Source organism: Pelophylax lessonae (genome assembly GCF_965119305.1).
Source record: "Pelophylax lessonae genome assembly, chromosome: 4".
In the NCBI taxonomy this organism is placed as follows: domain Eukaryota; kingdom Metazoa; phylum Chordata; class Amphibia; order Anura; family Ranidae; genus Pelophylax; species Pelophylax lessonae.
Genome location: NC_138771.1, coordinates 22,863,991 through 22,880,618, shown reverse-complemented (window position 1 = coordinate 22,880,618; position 16,628 = coordinate 22,863,991). Strand labels below are relative to the sequence as shown.

Here is a 16,628-nt window from a genome sequence, read left to right as displayed (position 1 = left end):
CACTATTTAATATCAATACCAAGACCAGAAAGCTACTGCAGAGCATTAACGAGGTTCGAACAATACTGTGTGAGGCCGGGGACTTTACTACATACATTATCAATTGCCTATGGGCTACTGACAAATCCGGAAGAACAACCGGAATTAACGTGGCCGGGGAAATGGGGAAGGGATCTGGGATGTAATTTAACAAGTGAACAGGTCCAAAGGATTTTAAGATACACCTTTAAACCATCCGGGTGTGTCAGAATTCAAGAACTGAATTATAAGCTCATAACGAGATGGTATATCACACCTAAGAAAATACATAGATGGCTACCGAGGGAATCAGACTTATGCTGGAGATGTAAAAAAGAAGAAGGTACATTATACCATATTTTTTGGACCTGTGCAGATATAAAACCATTCTGGGGGGGGGTAAAAAATACTATTCAAAAATTTACGGAATATAAAATTGAAGAAAACCCGCTCTTTTTCCTGTTGCAGGGGTCAGATATACCGGGGGGGAGATATGAAAATTCTATTATACCGTACTTAGTGAATACAGCTAAAGCATGTATTCCAGGCAACTGGAAAAAAACACAACCCCCATCGATGGTGGAATGGATACACAGAGTAGAGGAAACTAGAAGAATGGAAGAGTTAATTGCCTTCTCCCAAAATAGACAGGAGAAATATAAAAAGATATGGGAAGCATGGAACCTCTTTATAGTTTCGGAAGAAGGGAAAAAACTCTTAGGAGAGTAGAGGTAAGGGAAATAAAGGAATATAGCGGAAGGATAAGGGGTCCTCCAGGCAGATGTCAGCGGAGCGGGTGAACCCATTCCCTTTTTTTTTTTTTCCCCTTTTTTTCCCTTTTTTTTTTTTTTTTTTTTTTCTCTCTGTTTTTGAGGTGAGGGAGGGGGGAGGGATGGATATGAAGGGGGGAAAAAAAGGGGGAAAATAAGGAAGGAATATAAGCTAAAGTAAATGATAAAAGATTGAGATTAACAAAGGTTAAAATGAGGTTGTATTATTTGTTGAATTGTAAATGTATTTAAGCTGAACTTCCTGAATAAAATTTATATTTGAAAAAAAAAAAGAAACTAAAAAAAAGTGTTTTTTTTTCAAAATGTTTGCTCTTTTTTTGCTTATATCACGAAAAAAAAAAAACCCAGTTGTGATCAAATACCACCAAAAGAAAGCTCTATTTGTGTGAAAAAAATGATAAAAATTTTGTTTGGTTACAGTGTAGCATGACTGAGCAATTGTCATTCAAAGTGTGAGAGTGCTGAAAGCTGAAAATTGGTCTGGGCAGGAAGGGGGTCTAACTGCTCTGTATGGAAGTGGTTAAATAAGGGCAAATGATTCATGTAGCATTTACTTCCTGGAATCTGTCTGCCTTTAGCTCAGGCATGCAGGAAGGGAGGGTGCACTTAGCTGGGAAAGCCCCTCCTCCCATGAAGATTCCTGGGATGTGTAAGTAAATATAATAATACTTTCCTATCTATTTACTAATGCTAGCAGCATAGGCAGAGGCGTAACTAGAACCTTCAGGGCCCCGGTGCAAGAAACCATGAAGGGCCCCCCGGACCCCCCTTCCCTTCAAGCCTGGGGCTCTTCCCTCTGATCCTGGGGCCCTCTCGTTGCGGGGCCCTTTATTACGGACCTGCAGCGGGACCCTTTCACAAGTTCTGTAGTGGGCCCCCTTCCTGCCATCTTAGGGCCCCCCCATGGTGGTGGAATGCCAGGGCCCGGTTGCCAGTGTGGCCTTTGCGATCCTGGAACTTCCCCCACTGGTGTCAGTAGTTTTTATTTTTTTGGTATTTTAATTGTATTATTTTTTTATCATTTTATGTTATTTTTTTACAATGTGACTGACTATGACTCTGTCCATTCAGAAAAGGAAGGAGCTGGTAAATTACATATTTACCGACCCCTTCCTGGTTCTCCATTGTGACACATCCCCTGCAGCAGCCGGCAGGAGAGGGGAGGGATCACAGTGGGGGGGGGGGGGCAACAGTAGGGGGGACCAAGGGAGCACAGTGTTGGGGGGTACCAGGGGAGCACACAGGGGCCCAGAGACAGCAGAACACAAGTGAACTGGATAGGAGGAGTGGCGGGGGCAGCATACAGGGGAACCAATCTCCTCCTGCATCTACAGGAGGAGGAAGGAGGACAGTGATTACTCTACATGCTGCCCCCGCCGCCCCTCCTATCCAGGTGTACTGGGGAGCCGCACAGGCCCTCTGGAGCATGGGGTCCGGTTGCAATTGCAACCCCTGCAACCCCTGTAGTTACGCCCCTGAGCATAGGGATTAAAAATGATTCATCCTCATCCTGCAGAATTCCATTCTCTTATATTCCAACCAAAGTTGTCTCGGCTAAAACTTCGAATCCCGTTAGAAACGGCCGCTGCGTCTATGTTGGAAAATACGTTGTATTAGGAAGGAAAGCCGTGCCAGAGGTATTGCAGTGTTTGTGGAGGCGAGGAGTTATCTGGACTCTGTCTAATGGGAATAATTGTCTTCATTAATGTGACAGAGCGCAGGACTCGGCCGGGAATCAGGGCTGATTAATGGCGGAGATTAAAGAGATATCCATCTTTTTCTGATACTTACTAAAAGCTTCAAGAGCCCCAGAGACAGGCCGGGAGGGGAAATGTTTTCTCTCCCAGATCCATCGCTTCTCCCAGGAAATACAATTCATTTTTCTCAGAGCGCTGGAATCCCGTCCCACCCCCGGCCTGAGCCAAATGGAATAACCCGGGACTCCCGTCCTTCCAGATGTTTTCTGAATGGGGGGGGGTCCATGTATGTGGGGGCCGAAAATATCTACATTAGTATATACCGGGGGGAGCATTGAAATCTTCTCAGTATGTTCCTTTTCCCTTTAGAAGTGCCTCCTTCCACATCCGAGCCCCCCACTGCCATTGTCACATCAGAGTCCCCCCTTTCACATCAGAGTCCCCCCTTTCACATCAGAGTCCCCCTCCCCTTTCACATCAGAGACCCCCCTTTTAACATCAGAGTCCTTCTTTTACAGAATAGATTCTCTTTCATGTCAGAGTTCCTCTTTTACTTCATAAGCTCCCCCCTTCTATCAGAGTCCCTCTTTTACATAACAAGCCCCTCCTCACATTAGAGCCCCCCCTTTCACATCAGAGTCCCTCTTATACATCACAAACCCCTCCTCACATCCAAATCCCCCCCCCCTTCACATCAGAGTCCCTCTTTTACATCACAAGCCCCTCCTCACATCAGAGCCCCCCCCCCCTTCACATCAGAGTCTCTCTTATACATCACAAGCCCCTCCTCACATCAGAGCCCCCCTTCACATCAGAGTCCCTCTTTTACATCACAAGCCCCTCCTCACATCAGAGCCCCCCACCCCTTTCACATCAGAATCCCTCTTTTGCAGGATAGATTCTCTTTCATGGCAGAGTTTCCCTTTTACTTCATAAGCTCCCCCTTCTATCAGAGTCCCTCTTTTCATCACAAGCACCTCCTCACATTAGAGTCCCCCCTTTCACAGCAGAGTCCCTCTTTTACATCACAAGCCCCTCCTCACATCAAAATCCCCCCCCCCCACCTTTAACATCAGAGTCCCTCTTTTATAGAATAGATTCTTTCATGGCAGAGTTCCCCTTTTACTTCATAAGCTCCCCCTTCTATCAGAGTCTCTCTTTTACATTACAAGCCCCTCCTCACATCAGGGTCCCCCCTCTCCTTTCACATCAGAGTCCCTCGTTTACAAAGTTGGTTCTCTTTCACGTCAGAGTTCTCCTTTTGCTTCATAAGCTCCCCCTTCTATCAGAGTCCCTCTTTTACATCACATCAGAGTCTCCCCCCATTTTCACATCAGAGTCCCTTTTTTACAAAATCGGTTCTCTTTCACGTCAGAGTTCCCCTTTTGCTTCATAAGCTCCCCCTTCTATCAGAGACCCTCTTTTACATCACAAGCCCCTCCTCACATCAGAGCCCCCCCTCCCACTTTCACATCAGAGTCCCTCTTTTACAAAATCTATTCTCTTTCACATTAGAGTTCCCCTTCTACTTCAGAAGCTCCCCAATCACATCAGAGGCCCCCCTTCTATCAGAGTCCCTCCTTTCATATCAAATTTCCCTTTCAAATCAGAACCCCATCTTCACATAGGAATTCCCCATTTACGTCAGAATCCCTTTATCGCATCAGAGCCCCCCTCCCACTTCTATCAGAGTCTGCCTTTTACATCACAAGCCCCTCATCACATCAGAGTCCTCTTTTACACCAGAATCCCTCCATTACTTCAGAGCCCCCCCCCCCTTCTATCAGAGTCCCCCTTTTACATTACAAGTCCCCATCACATCAAAGTCCCTTTTTTACATCAGAAGCACTCCATCACATTATCACATTAGACCCCTCCCCTACATTCTATCAGAGTCCTCCTTCTCACATCAGAGCGCCTCCTTTTGCACACAAGTCTCTTTCATCACATCAGAGTCCCCCTTTCACATTAGAGGCTCTCCCATCGCATTAGAGCCCCTCCTTCCATCAGTGTCCCCCTTTGACATCAGATCTCCCTTTCAAATCAGAAAATTGCATATAAGAGTACCCTTTTTTGATATCAGAGCCCCCACTTTCACATCAGAGTTTCCCCCATTCTATAAGAGTCCCACTTTCACATCAGAGCCCCCCGCACATCACATTGCTCTCATTTACATTAAAGTCCCCCCTTTAACATCAGAATCCTCCCATAACATTAGAGACCCCCTTTCACATCAGATCTCCCCTCCAATATTTTCAGTATGAGGGCCACATTTTACAAATATTCCCAACCAAAAAAAAAAATCAGTTTCCTTTTAAGTCAGAAGTCCCCCCCCCCCCCTTTCACGTCTGATTTCCACTTTTACATCAGAGCTGCCCCACACATCAGAGCTGCCCCACACATCAGTGACCCCCTTTCACATCAGATCTCCCTTTCAAATCAGAGTCCCCCCTTTCACATCATAGTCCCCCACTTCATTAGGGTCCCCCTTTTACATCAGAGTCCCCCGTTTCATCTTGGTCCCCCTTTCACATGAGATCTCCCTTTAAAATCAGATCCCACCTATATATTAGAGTCCCCTTGTTCACATTAGAAGCTCCCCCATCACATTAGCGTATCTGCCCCCCCCCCCCTTCCATTAGAGTCCCCCTTTCAAATCAGAAGCCCCCCTTTAACTTTAGAACCCTCCACCACATCAGAGCCCACATTCACATCAGACTCCCTCTTTCCCATTAGAAGCCCCCCCCCCCCCCCCCCCACACACATCACATCAGAGTTACTGCGGGCTGCGTAAAATCTTGTACCGGGCCAGATGTGGCACTCAGGCTGTAGTTTGGAATTATTAATTATGTAGTTATATATTTACCCAGATTTTAATAGCTTGTTGTACACATTAATGATTCTCTGTACACTGTTTTTTTCAATCACATCTTCTAAAAGTCTCTTGTGATGCTTCAAGTCTCTGGATCTCCCATCTATATGCCACAGTAGATACTTCTGAAGCCAGAAATGGGGCTATTTATACAACATTTGTTGCACGAATGTCAAAAGCGTTCATGCAAGTTGAATGAAGCGCCCTGTATTTTTTCTAAGAGATTAATGCCTGTGTTGCTAATGCCACCTAGTGGGTAAAATGCAGTAAAGTTTTCCATTTGAGATATTAATTATAACTGCATTTTGGCCACTAGATGGAGCTGACAATACAAGCATTAAACTCTTAGAAAAATGTTTTACAGTACAAAGCACATACAGACCCCTGGTGACCAACCTGTGTCCCTTTGACACTTTTTCTGCTGCCCCTGCAAACATTAATCTGTGTTTTCCCATTGCCCTGTTATAGCTGTGATATCTAGCAGTCTCATGTAATATGTCTCCAGTCTGTGACTGTGTCCTGAGGCATGCCCCTAGCCTCCAACAACCCCTATAGTATGCTCACAGTCTCTGACATTCTCCTGCAGCAAGACTGCAGTCTTTGATCATCACTTGTATCATATCCACAGTCTCTGACCATCACTTGTATAATATCCACAATCTCTGACCATCGCTTGTATAATCTCCACAGTCTCTGACCATCTCTTGTATAATGTCCACAGTCTCTGACCATCTCTGCAGTCTCTGACTATCTCTTGTATAATGTCCACAGTCTCTGACCATCTCTTGTATCATATCCACAGTTTCTGAGAATCTCTTGTATCATGTCCACAGCCTCTGACCATCTCTTGCATCAAGTCTGCGATCTCTGACCATCTCTTGTATCATGTCCACTATCTCTAAATCATTACTTGTATCATGTCCACAATCTCTGACCATCTCTTGTATCATGTCTGCAGTCTCTGACCATCTCTTGTATCCATATGTAATGCAGTCCTGAACTCTGCACACCGTATGTAGCGCACTCCTAAATCCTGCACTCTGTATGTAGCATAATCCTAACGTAATCCTGAACCCTGCACTCTCAGCATAGCACGACCCAGATACAAGCGGCCTTTCCAGAGCAATCATACTGCACACTCCTGAGCCCTGCTCTCTGTATGTAGCATACCCCTTAACCCTTCACTCTGTATGTAGTGCACCCTTGAACCCTGCACTCCGCATGTAGCGCACTCCTGAACCCTGCACTCCATATGTAACACACTCCTGAGCCCTGCTCTCTGTATGTAGCATACCCCTTAACCCTTCACTCTGTATGTAGTGCACCCTTGAACCCTGCACTCCGCATGTAGCGCACTCCTGAACCCTGCACTCCATATGTAACACACTCCTGAACCCTGCACTCTGTATGTAGCACACTCCTGAACCCTGCACTCTGTATGTAGCACACTCCTGAACCCTGCACTCTGTATGTAGCACACTCCTGAACCCTGCACTCTGTATGTAGCGCACTCCTGAACCCTGCACTCCATATGTAATGCACTCCTGAACTCCGCACTCTGTATATAACGCACTCCTGAACCCTGCACTCTGTATGTAGTGCGTTCATGAACCCTGCAGTCTGTATGTAGCACATTCCTGAACCCTGCAGTCTGTATGTAGCACATTCCTGAACCCTGCAGTCTGTATATAGCACATTCCTGAACCCTGCACTCTGTATGTAGCGCATTCCTGAACCCTGCAGTCTGTATGTAGCACACTCCTGAACCCTGCACTCTGTATGTAGCACACTCCTGAACCCTGCACTCTGTATGTAGCACACTCCTGAACCCTGCACTCTGTATGTAGCACACTCCTGAACCCTGCACTCTGTATGTAGCGCACTCCTGAACCCTGCACTCCATATGTAATGCACTCCTGAACTCCGCACTCTGTATGTAACGCACTCCTAAACCCTGCACTCTGTATGTAGCGCGTTCCTGAACCCTGCAGTCTGTATGTAGCGCGTTCCTGAACCCTGCAGTCTGTATGTAGCACACTCCTGAACCCTGCACTCTGTATGTAGCTTAATCCTAACGTAATCCTGAACCCTGAACTCTGTGCATAGCACCACCCAGATACAAGCATCCCTTCGAGGGCAATCATACTGCTGATGCGGCCCACAATGAATGAGGTTGTCACCTCTGTTCTAGAGGAACAGCATCAGAGAGGTGCTGCTCACCAAATGCACATATGGCTTACTTGCTGTTCTAATCTTTGTGACCCTATTGCTACATTACCAGCTAAAATGAATGTATAGATGTATAAAGACAGACAAAGGGATCTGAATTATACCAAAAGCTTGCATCTTTAAATCTGAACTCCAGAACTCCACAGCTTCTTCTACCCCATATTTCAGCAATTGGACAGTCCATAGGTCTTCATTGGTTGTGAGGGTGCTAAGGGACAGTCCACTGCCAAAGCATAGGGGAGTGCCACTTGCCTGGGGAGCAGAGGATCGGATAGGTAAAACTGCTTTTACTGTCCCTTAGACACAATTAAGAAGGACTGCAAAGAAGGACTTTTACACTGGAGTTGGGCTTTAATAACTTAAGTTTTCCAATAAAGAGCTTTTGCATTAATTGATGACTAAAACAGTACAACACTCTATTACAGCTAAAATTTAGATATTAGAGCGTTTCAATTTGTCAAGTGTCATTTTTTGGGGGGACGTTTAAGCAAATTGGTATAATAAAATCTCCCACGCGGGATCCCACCAGGAATTACTACCAATGGCGTTTTGACAACCGACATTTTTTTGACAACGAGCCATTATAAAGGTCATAATTCGGAAAATGTTGGTGCTCATCTTTGCTTTTGACACCCAACTAGTGATCAGTATGTCAGAAAAGTTGGGGTGAGCAAAAGTTTGCACACGTATATATTATTTTATATTAGATTGCACCAAGCTCTGTGGGTCTAGGGCTCTCTATAGTTCCTCTATGGTGTAATAATGCATGCTAAGGCATTTCTTCTATAGCAATTTTGCCTAGATGGGCAACTTAAGTCATTTTTTTTAAAGCCTGTGGTGTATGAAACACACTCAGACTAACACCCGGTGCAAAAAAAAAAAAAAAAAAGGAAGGACCCTGATCCCCCAGGGTGCAAGGCTCCTGATAGGGACTGAGGCACTCACTGGTCCACCTGGCCGAAACCAGGCAGACCCCGTTCTCTGGGAGGACTGCCGAAATAGCCCACCCCAAGTACTAGGTGGGGCTCCCCCAAAAAGGAAACCCCATGAGAGAGGGCAAATAAGCCAAAATGCCATATTCCCCTCCTCCCCTTTCAGGGTAGGCCAGAGGACCCACACCCTACTAATCACTGTGAGTAAAGTGCACATGTGCAAGTGACAAACACGAAAAAAGTGGGCATAGGGAAGTGGAAAAGTGCTTAAAGTGCCATGGTGCAATAACATGGCAGGCCTTTCGGCCAGGAATAAAAAAAGTCCTCTGGTCCTAGCCAAAAGGCCGGGCCCTAGAGGCAGGTGCGAAAAAAGTGTGTCATGGTGCAGTGGCCTTGGTGCCAATAAACTCAAAGTCAACCCTATACACAGTGAGTATAAGGCACCCCTAGACTGCCACCCCTGGGGCACATACACCATGGACTTCTTTTACAGCCTGGCCTTCCGCCAGACCAGTGCCTCTCCATTCCAAAGGAAGGTATCAGAACTTAGAGAGCTTAGGGAGAGCCTTGCCTACAACTGGGGACAAGCCTTATGCACAAGGCCAGATTCAACCCAGGAGGAAAAAAGGCCCTCCCACCGCCCCCACTGTTCCCACCTAATTATATCAGGGAAGTACTAACTGACCCCCCAAACTGGCTAAGGGGGGTCAGGGTTCATTGGCGGCCCGTCCATTAGGGGCGCAGGGGCGCCGCCCCCCTATCCATGCGTCCGGCCCCCTAATCTACATGCAGGGCGCCGGATGCATGGATTCCAATAAGGGATTTAATAGGCTCTAATAGGCTTCAAAAAAGGGTGGGCACTGCACCCTGAGCCCACCCTATTGTGTGACAATAGCGAATGAATATTCGCTATTGCCACACTGATTCTCCTCCCGCCCAATCAGGAAGCGGGTCCTGAGATCTGTTTCCCAACTGGCCGAAAGGAGAAGGCATCCTATTGGCCAAGATGGAGGGAGGAGACGGCTGCCGAGAAGGAACATGGAGACTGAGGAGGAAGCCGCTGCCGCTGCCGCCACTGCTTGTCGGTACTGCGGAGCAAGGTAGGTAAACTGGCACGGGGGGGATATGGTGGTGCGGGCTGGAGTGATTGGCGGGTGGGGCGGCGGCCCGACTGATGGAGCGCCAGCCGCCACTGTCAGGGTTCTTTCCCTAACAACTGATAAGAACAGATACTACACTTAGGCCGATGCGTTTCAGTTACGGCCACAAATCTTTTTATATTAAAACAAGCTTTCCAATCCCGGGGACCCTAGCAGGTATCTGTAGGCTTTATAGCTTAGGGTTGTTTTCAATCTTAAGAACTGGCTTTGTGATAGACTCTCTTCCAGATATAACACTTAATTAGCCAGATCTGTCCATCACCCTGTGCAAATATTTGTTCATTCCACGACAGTTACTCATTTTTGTTCTGGCTCTACAAAAAAGAAAAACATACCGAGAAATCATTGGCAGAACACAGTGGGTGCAATTTGCAAGTGCAATTGCTCCAGAGCTTAGTAAGTGAAGCGAAGGTTCACTTTGCAAAGAATACCCAATCACGTGCAAGGAAAAAAATAAACAATGTTTTTGCTTGCACCTGATTGGATGATGGAAGCCAGCAAAGCTTCCCTATGTTTACTAAGGCTGCATTCACATGTCAGCGTTTGGATCGCGGGCAGAACCGCCGCGGTTCCGCCCGCGATCCGGAGATTATTGCAAATCGCGGGACGCCTGTGCGTTGCCCGTTGATTTGCAATAGCCCCCCAAACGCTGAGCGATGTTGCCACGATTTCTGCCCGCCGAATCGCGGTAACATCGCGCAAAAAAAATCGCGGGACGCAATACGCTCCAAAGAAGCTCTTGTACTTTTGTGGGCGTAATGCGTCCCGCGATTTTTTTTTGCGCGATGTTACCGCGATTCGGCGGGCGGAAATCGCGGCAACATCGCTCAGCGTTTGGGGGGCTATTGCAAATCAACGGGCAACGCACATGCGTCCCGCGATTTGCAATAATCTCCGGATCGCGGCCGGAACAGCGGCGGTCCTGCCCGCGATCCATACGCTGACATGTGAACGGAGCCTTAGTTCCACTGTCTTTTTGCCTTTTAGTAGATCAACACTATTGCTACCATCATAAGTAAAGACGGCGATATGCTCTTATATCTCAGAGCCGTCATGTATTCATGTAGCACACCCCACGTAGGAGCTGCAGAAAGAAGGGATCCTCCACTCCTGCACAGCCAGGCACACCGAATCTTCACCCGCACTTCAGAGACAGAGAACAGTCCATAGCTTTGTTTTTGTTATTTATTGAGGGTTAATAACTTGGCTAGAGATAGGAAGTTATGGGATTCCCGTTTATCTTCAAACTTCAAAAAGAAAAAAACCCTGCAAGACAAAAGCATAATGAGCTAGTATGCATCGCATACTAGCTCATTATGAATTACTTACCTTAGAACGAACCCCCGACACGGACACACGGACACCTCTGTGGGAGCTGACATGATCCCTCTGCGTCTCTTCCGGGTTCGCCGGCTCCGGCGCTGCGATTGGCCGGAGCCGCGATGACGTCACTCCCGCGCATGCACGCGGGAGTGATTTTCCGGGAAGCTCCCGGCAAGGGAAGCTGAAGGTCCGCCGGACCTTCAGAGCGCATGCGCTGCTCGTGTGAGAGGCTGCATGCAGTGCAAATATCTCCTAAACCGTGCCGACTTAGGAGATATTAATTATACCTACAGGTAAGCCTTATTATAGGCTTACCTGTAGTTAAAAGTGGCAAAAAGCGCTATACTACCGCTTACAGGGACAACTTCCTATATAAAGTCTATGTACAGTCTCCTTGACACTCCTCCTGCACTTCACTTGCTTGCAGTCTCCAGCTAAATCACTGTTAATGGATTTGAAAGGCACAGTCAGATTTAGCAATGGCCCTTTGCAGGCAGGAACTTGAAGCCCCCTTGTTGTGTAGCAGATTACAGTGATCAGCTTGCACTTTCCCTTCTGTGGATTAAAAGGCGCATGGGCTGAAGGCCCCAAACAAGTCCATATGAAAATCCATGTAAAAGTCCATTAAAGGAAAAATAAATGAACTAGTCCAGAGACTTAGGGCTGCCGTCAGTTGGAACAGAAACCAGGGTTCCAGTAAGCTGTGGATGAAATAACAAAGGGAGAGGTGTCTCTAGGAATAGACTGTAAACAATTTAATGCAGAGTAAAAACATAGGCAACTCACATTGAGTAGAGTATAAAGAGTACATGAGATGGGGAGGACAGTCCAGATGGGAAATTCGGTGAACGTGTGGCCATCTGCTGACAAGGCAGCGCTGTGCAAGCTGCTCCTCGCTGGTCACTGTAAAGGTCGGCTGTGTGGTGGATAGTAGTCCAAAACGAGGCTTGAAGCACAGATGGTGTGGCGGCATGGGTGGATGACATCACCAGGATGCAACGCGTTTCTGAGCATGCGTGTTGCGAGTGTTGCAGCAGCCGTGTTCCTTCATGGCAGAAATCATGGCCTCTACGATGACCAGCGGAGAGCAGTTTGCACGGTGCTGCCTTGTCAGCGGATGGCCACATGTCCACTAAATTTCCATCTGTCCTCCCCATCTGATGTGCTTTTTATACTCTACTCAATATGAGTTGCCTATGTTTTAATTGTGCATTAAATTGTTTACAGTCTACTTTTAGAGGTGCCGCTCCCTTTGTTATTTCATCCACAGCTTACTGGAACCCTGGTTTCTGTTCCAACTGACGGCAGGCCTAAGTCTCTGGACTACTTAAAGCGGAGTTCCGGGCACAGAATCGTTTTTTTTTTTTATGTCCGCCAAACAGTGACCCTTAGACCTCTATACATCCGCTAATCCTGTTTCATACAATGAAATAATCGGTTTGCAAGCATAAAATCTTACTTTATAAAATTTGTGATGAGCGCCGCCATCTTTGTCCTGGATCGCCGAGTCCGTTGTGGGGAAATGTCTTCCCTTCTTCCTGGTTCTAGTGGGCGGAGGCCGGTGAATCCAGCGTGAAATCTCGTGCATGTCCAGTACTATGCGATTGGCATAGTATAGGGATGCCTATCATCTCGTTATTTCCTGTTTGGAAATAACGCGATGAGAGGAGCGGCCGGCCGCCTACGTCACTGCCAATTGCATCATGGGAGCGACGAGTAAGAGCTCCCAGGATGCATTGCGGGACAGGAAGTGACGGCGCGGGCCGCGGCCGAGGAAGGAGGAAGTCAATGGAAAGGTGAGTATATTATCCTCTCTAAAAAGGTAAGGAAAAAAAAAAAGGCCGGGAATATCCAATTCGGGCACAGGAAAGGATAAGGAAGCAGATGCCGTCAAATCTACAGACACGATTCTGTGCCCGGAACTCCGCTTTAATTTACATTTTCTTTTAATGGACTTTTACATGGATTTTCATATGGACTTGTTTGGGGCCTGCAGCCCATGCACCTTTTAACCTTTGTTTTACTTTCCCTTCTGTGGCTACTGGTCCCAACACCACTTCAATACAACAGGACTAGTTGTACTGCGTTACCAGTGGCCCTGCCTGTATGTAGGTGAGCCAGTGAACTTATTTAATGCATATCACCTGGGCATTAGTTGCTGTGGCCCAGCAAATACATATCTAATTTACGTAGCTACGTTTGTCTTTGTCGGTCGAGAATTTTCTTACAAGGCAATAGCATTCTGACTACATCATGATACGCATTTTTCATGGGAAATTGGACGATCGGTAACCTGATTTTCTCATAGTGTCTATTAGGCCTAAGAAGCCTATTTTGGGTGTTTTTTAAATAAAGAAAAATGGCGCCTATCCCTTCTTAGTGCTATATAACTCTATGTAGAGCTGCCTTCAGTTTAAGTAATAAAACTTAAATAATAGATAAAGGTAATTAGTGAGGCACTGCTACTCATTAACACACAATTAATTATTACTAATAAATACCGTGCTAAAATAAATTAGTGCTGAATGGTCAATAATAAATAAATAATGTGCTATATGATCAGTGCTGAAACAGTCAGTGCAATAGAAAGTGCTGAATAAATTATTTAGAATTATACAAGTCCTCAAAAATCTTCTAAAAATAAAGTGCGAATTGCAAATATTCGTATAAATATTAGTGCTACATAAAAATATATATATAAGATGCAAATAAATATAAGTGTAATCAATAAAAAATAAGGTGCAACGGTAGCTTCATGCACAACCCAGTGCCACTTATAAAAGTAATTATAGTGTCCGATATTTCTTCAAAAATTATTTAGAATCAAGCAAATGGTGATCAATGCCAGTGAATTTATTTAACGCATATCACCTGGGCATTAGTTGCTGTGGCCCAGCAACAACATATTTAATTTACGTAGCTTCGTTTGTCTTTGTCAGTTGAGAATTTTCTTACAAGACAATAGCATTCTGACTACATCATGATACGCATTTTTCAATCAGACGATCGGTCACCTGATTTTCTCATAGTGTCTATGAGGCCTAAGAAGCCTATTTTGGGTGTGGCGCTCCTTTTCCACTTCCAGTTGAAGTGATTCCTCCTTATGGCCCCTTTCACACACATGTCCATCAAACGGACTCGAGCCGCTGATCCCCCGCTGAGCAGAAGGATGACAGCTGTGTCTTCGCGCTGTGTGCGGAGACACAGCTCTCAGTTCCCCATGCATCTCTATGGGAAATCGGATGGGAACGGACTGTCGGTCCGTTCTCATCCGATCCCGTCCGATCCGCTGGACGGATGGAAAATAGGGTTTCCATCCGTCCAGATTTGATGGATCAGATCCGCCAAAAAAACGGACAGGCGGATCTGAACGGTCCGCCTGTGTGAAAGGGGCCTTAGTCTTATGCCCCGTACACACGCATCGATAGTTGGCCGTGAATTTTCGGCCAACGTCCGATCTACAGATTTTCGGCTTGTTAGTATGATGCTTCCGACAACCGACTGCGACTTTTCGGCCGAATAAAATCTGGTGTGCATGCTATAAAATTTTTGTTGGCCGTCACCACAACGGCCGATTTTTCATCAGTCAGTACAGATTTCGGCAGACAAAAATCTGATGAGCAAGACTGGGCATGCTCAGAGAAGAAAAAACACAGGGAATGTCAACCATCACATGACATCACTTCTGAAGTTGGTTTTTGTTGGCCAACAAAAGTCCAGTGCAAGTCTAGAGCACATTTCAACCAACAAACAACACTGGACAAAAGACAGCCGATCGGTCGGCCAACAATCTGTGCGTGTGTAGGAGGCTTAAAGCGGAGTTCCACCCTGGATTTTTTTTTTTTTTTTCTAATACCCCCGGGACAAGTCAGGGCTAGTGCATTCCACAATGGCTAGCCTCTGATCTGTCCCGGGTTGCACTTACCTGTTAGGACAAATACTTACCTTGCAAACGTCTTGTCCAGCGCTGCCATCTCAGATGTGGGCAGCTTGAAGCCAGCGCGTCCTCTTCTGCGTCTTCTTCCGCCTTCTTTGGTCCCACGATGCTCTGCGCCGGCCCCGACGTCACTTCCGGGTCGCGCGCGTCATCCCTCCACAGCTTCTGGGCATGCCCAGAAGCTGTTTAGAAGGGGATGACGCGCGCGACCCGGAACTGACATCGGGGCCGGTGCAGGCGCAATGATTCCTGTGAGCTATGACGTCCAGCTCCCAGGAATCATTGCAGAGCCAGGAAGTGACGACGGGCCGCGGCCGAGGAAGGAGGAAGAAGGAAGTAAGGTAAGTATTTTTTCTTCGCTACGAGGTAAGTAAAAAAAAAAAAAATATGCGATTATCCATTTCTTTTTCAGGTGACCCGGAGCGAGAAGATGGAGGTAAGTATAAAAATAGGGTGGAACTCCACTTTAAGTCTTAAGTATTAACTGGGTCCATCTCCTTACTGCAGAAAAGACAGCAATGAAAGCCAACTGGAAGTTCTAAACCAGGGATCCTCAAACTATGGCCTCCAGCTGTTGCCGAACTACACATCCCATGAGGCATTGTAAAACTCTGACATTCACAGACATAACTAGGCATGATGGGAATTGTAGTTCCTGAACAACTGGAGGGCCATATTTGAAGACCCCTGTTCTAAACCATCCTTAAAAATTCTGAATTCCCACTAAAAGTAGTAAGTAAGTAGTTCAAGACACTACACCTGGAAAGCAAAGTTCTTACATCATGCTCCATGTCATTCTTTATGTTACAGAGGACACATACACCTCAGAAGAAGTGGTAGACCAGCAGCCGGTTCTTGTACGAGTCATGGACACAGCCGATCAAGTGAGTAAAAGAGCTGAGGAATTATTGCAGGTAAACGATGGCCTAAACTAGTCAGGTTATTGATATTTCTGAGCCTTTAATTAAAGAAGTATCACTTTTTTCTACATTATTCGGTTCCTGGTGGGACAAAGTATATGTTGCCTTAATCAAGACATCATTCAATGTACGTGATCTGCTATTGCTATTCTAATAGACCTTAGACCTGAGTCACATTGCTGTAGTTTTTTTTTTTTTTATCTTTCCAGAAAAAGGAAGGTAACATAATGTTGAGCTGTTTTCCATACATAATAGTGGGTTGGAATGCACAGATATGTTAATGCGGTTTTTAAAGACTTTATAGGTTATCAATTTAGGGTTAAAGTGGAGTTCCACCCATTTTAATAACTTAGATTACATAGATGTATGTAATCCCCTTTAAAACTACTTTTACCAATGGAAACTTTTTTTTTGCTAGGGAATACCTTATTTTCTTCTTTATTCATCCTCTCCTCACTTCCGGGTCCGGCCGCCAATCGGCGATTACGTCATTCGGCGATTCGCAAGGGCTGCTGGGATGTATCTCATGGGATGAAATCTCGCATTATTACACAGGAGTCCTGAGCTGTACTCGTATGTATTGGATTGAGTCCGTGCTCTGCCCCGCCTCCGTCCCGCCTCCTCTCAGTGAGCTGTACTCGGATGCATTGCATTGAGTCCATGCTCCGCCCCGCCTCCTCTCAGTGAGCGAGGACTGAAAGCATTATATCCTCACTGAGCTCACTGAGAGGAGGCGGGCTGGAGGCGGC

At 46.2% G+C, this 16,628-nt stretch overlaps 1 protein-coding gene across 1 annotated transcript in view; it reads left to right on the top strand.

Moving 5' to 3' along the window:
- Positions 1-16,628, top strand: part of RASL12 (RAS like family 12) — a 134,567-nt gene that overhangs the window by 74,256 nt on the left and 43,683 nt on the right. The window contains exon 4 of the mRNA XM_082255269.1: positions 15,770-15,843. Coding sequence (XP_082111395.1) covers positions 15,770-15,843 — 74 coding nt within the window. The remainder of the gene's footprint in view (positions 1-15,769; positions 15,844-16,628) is intronic.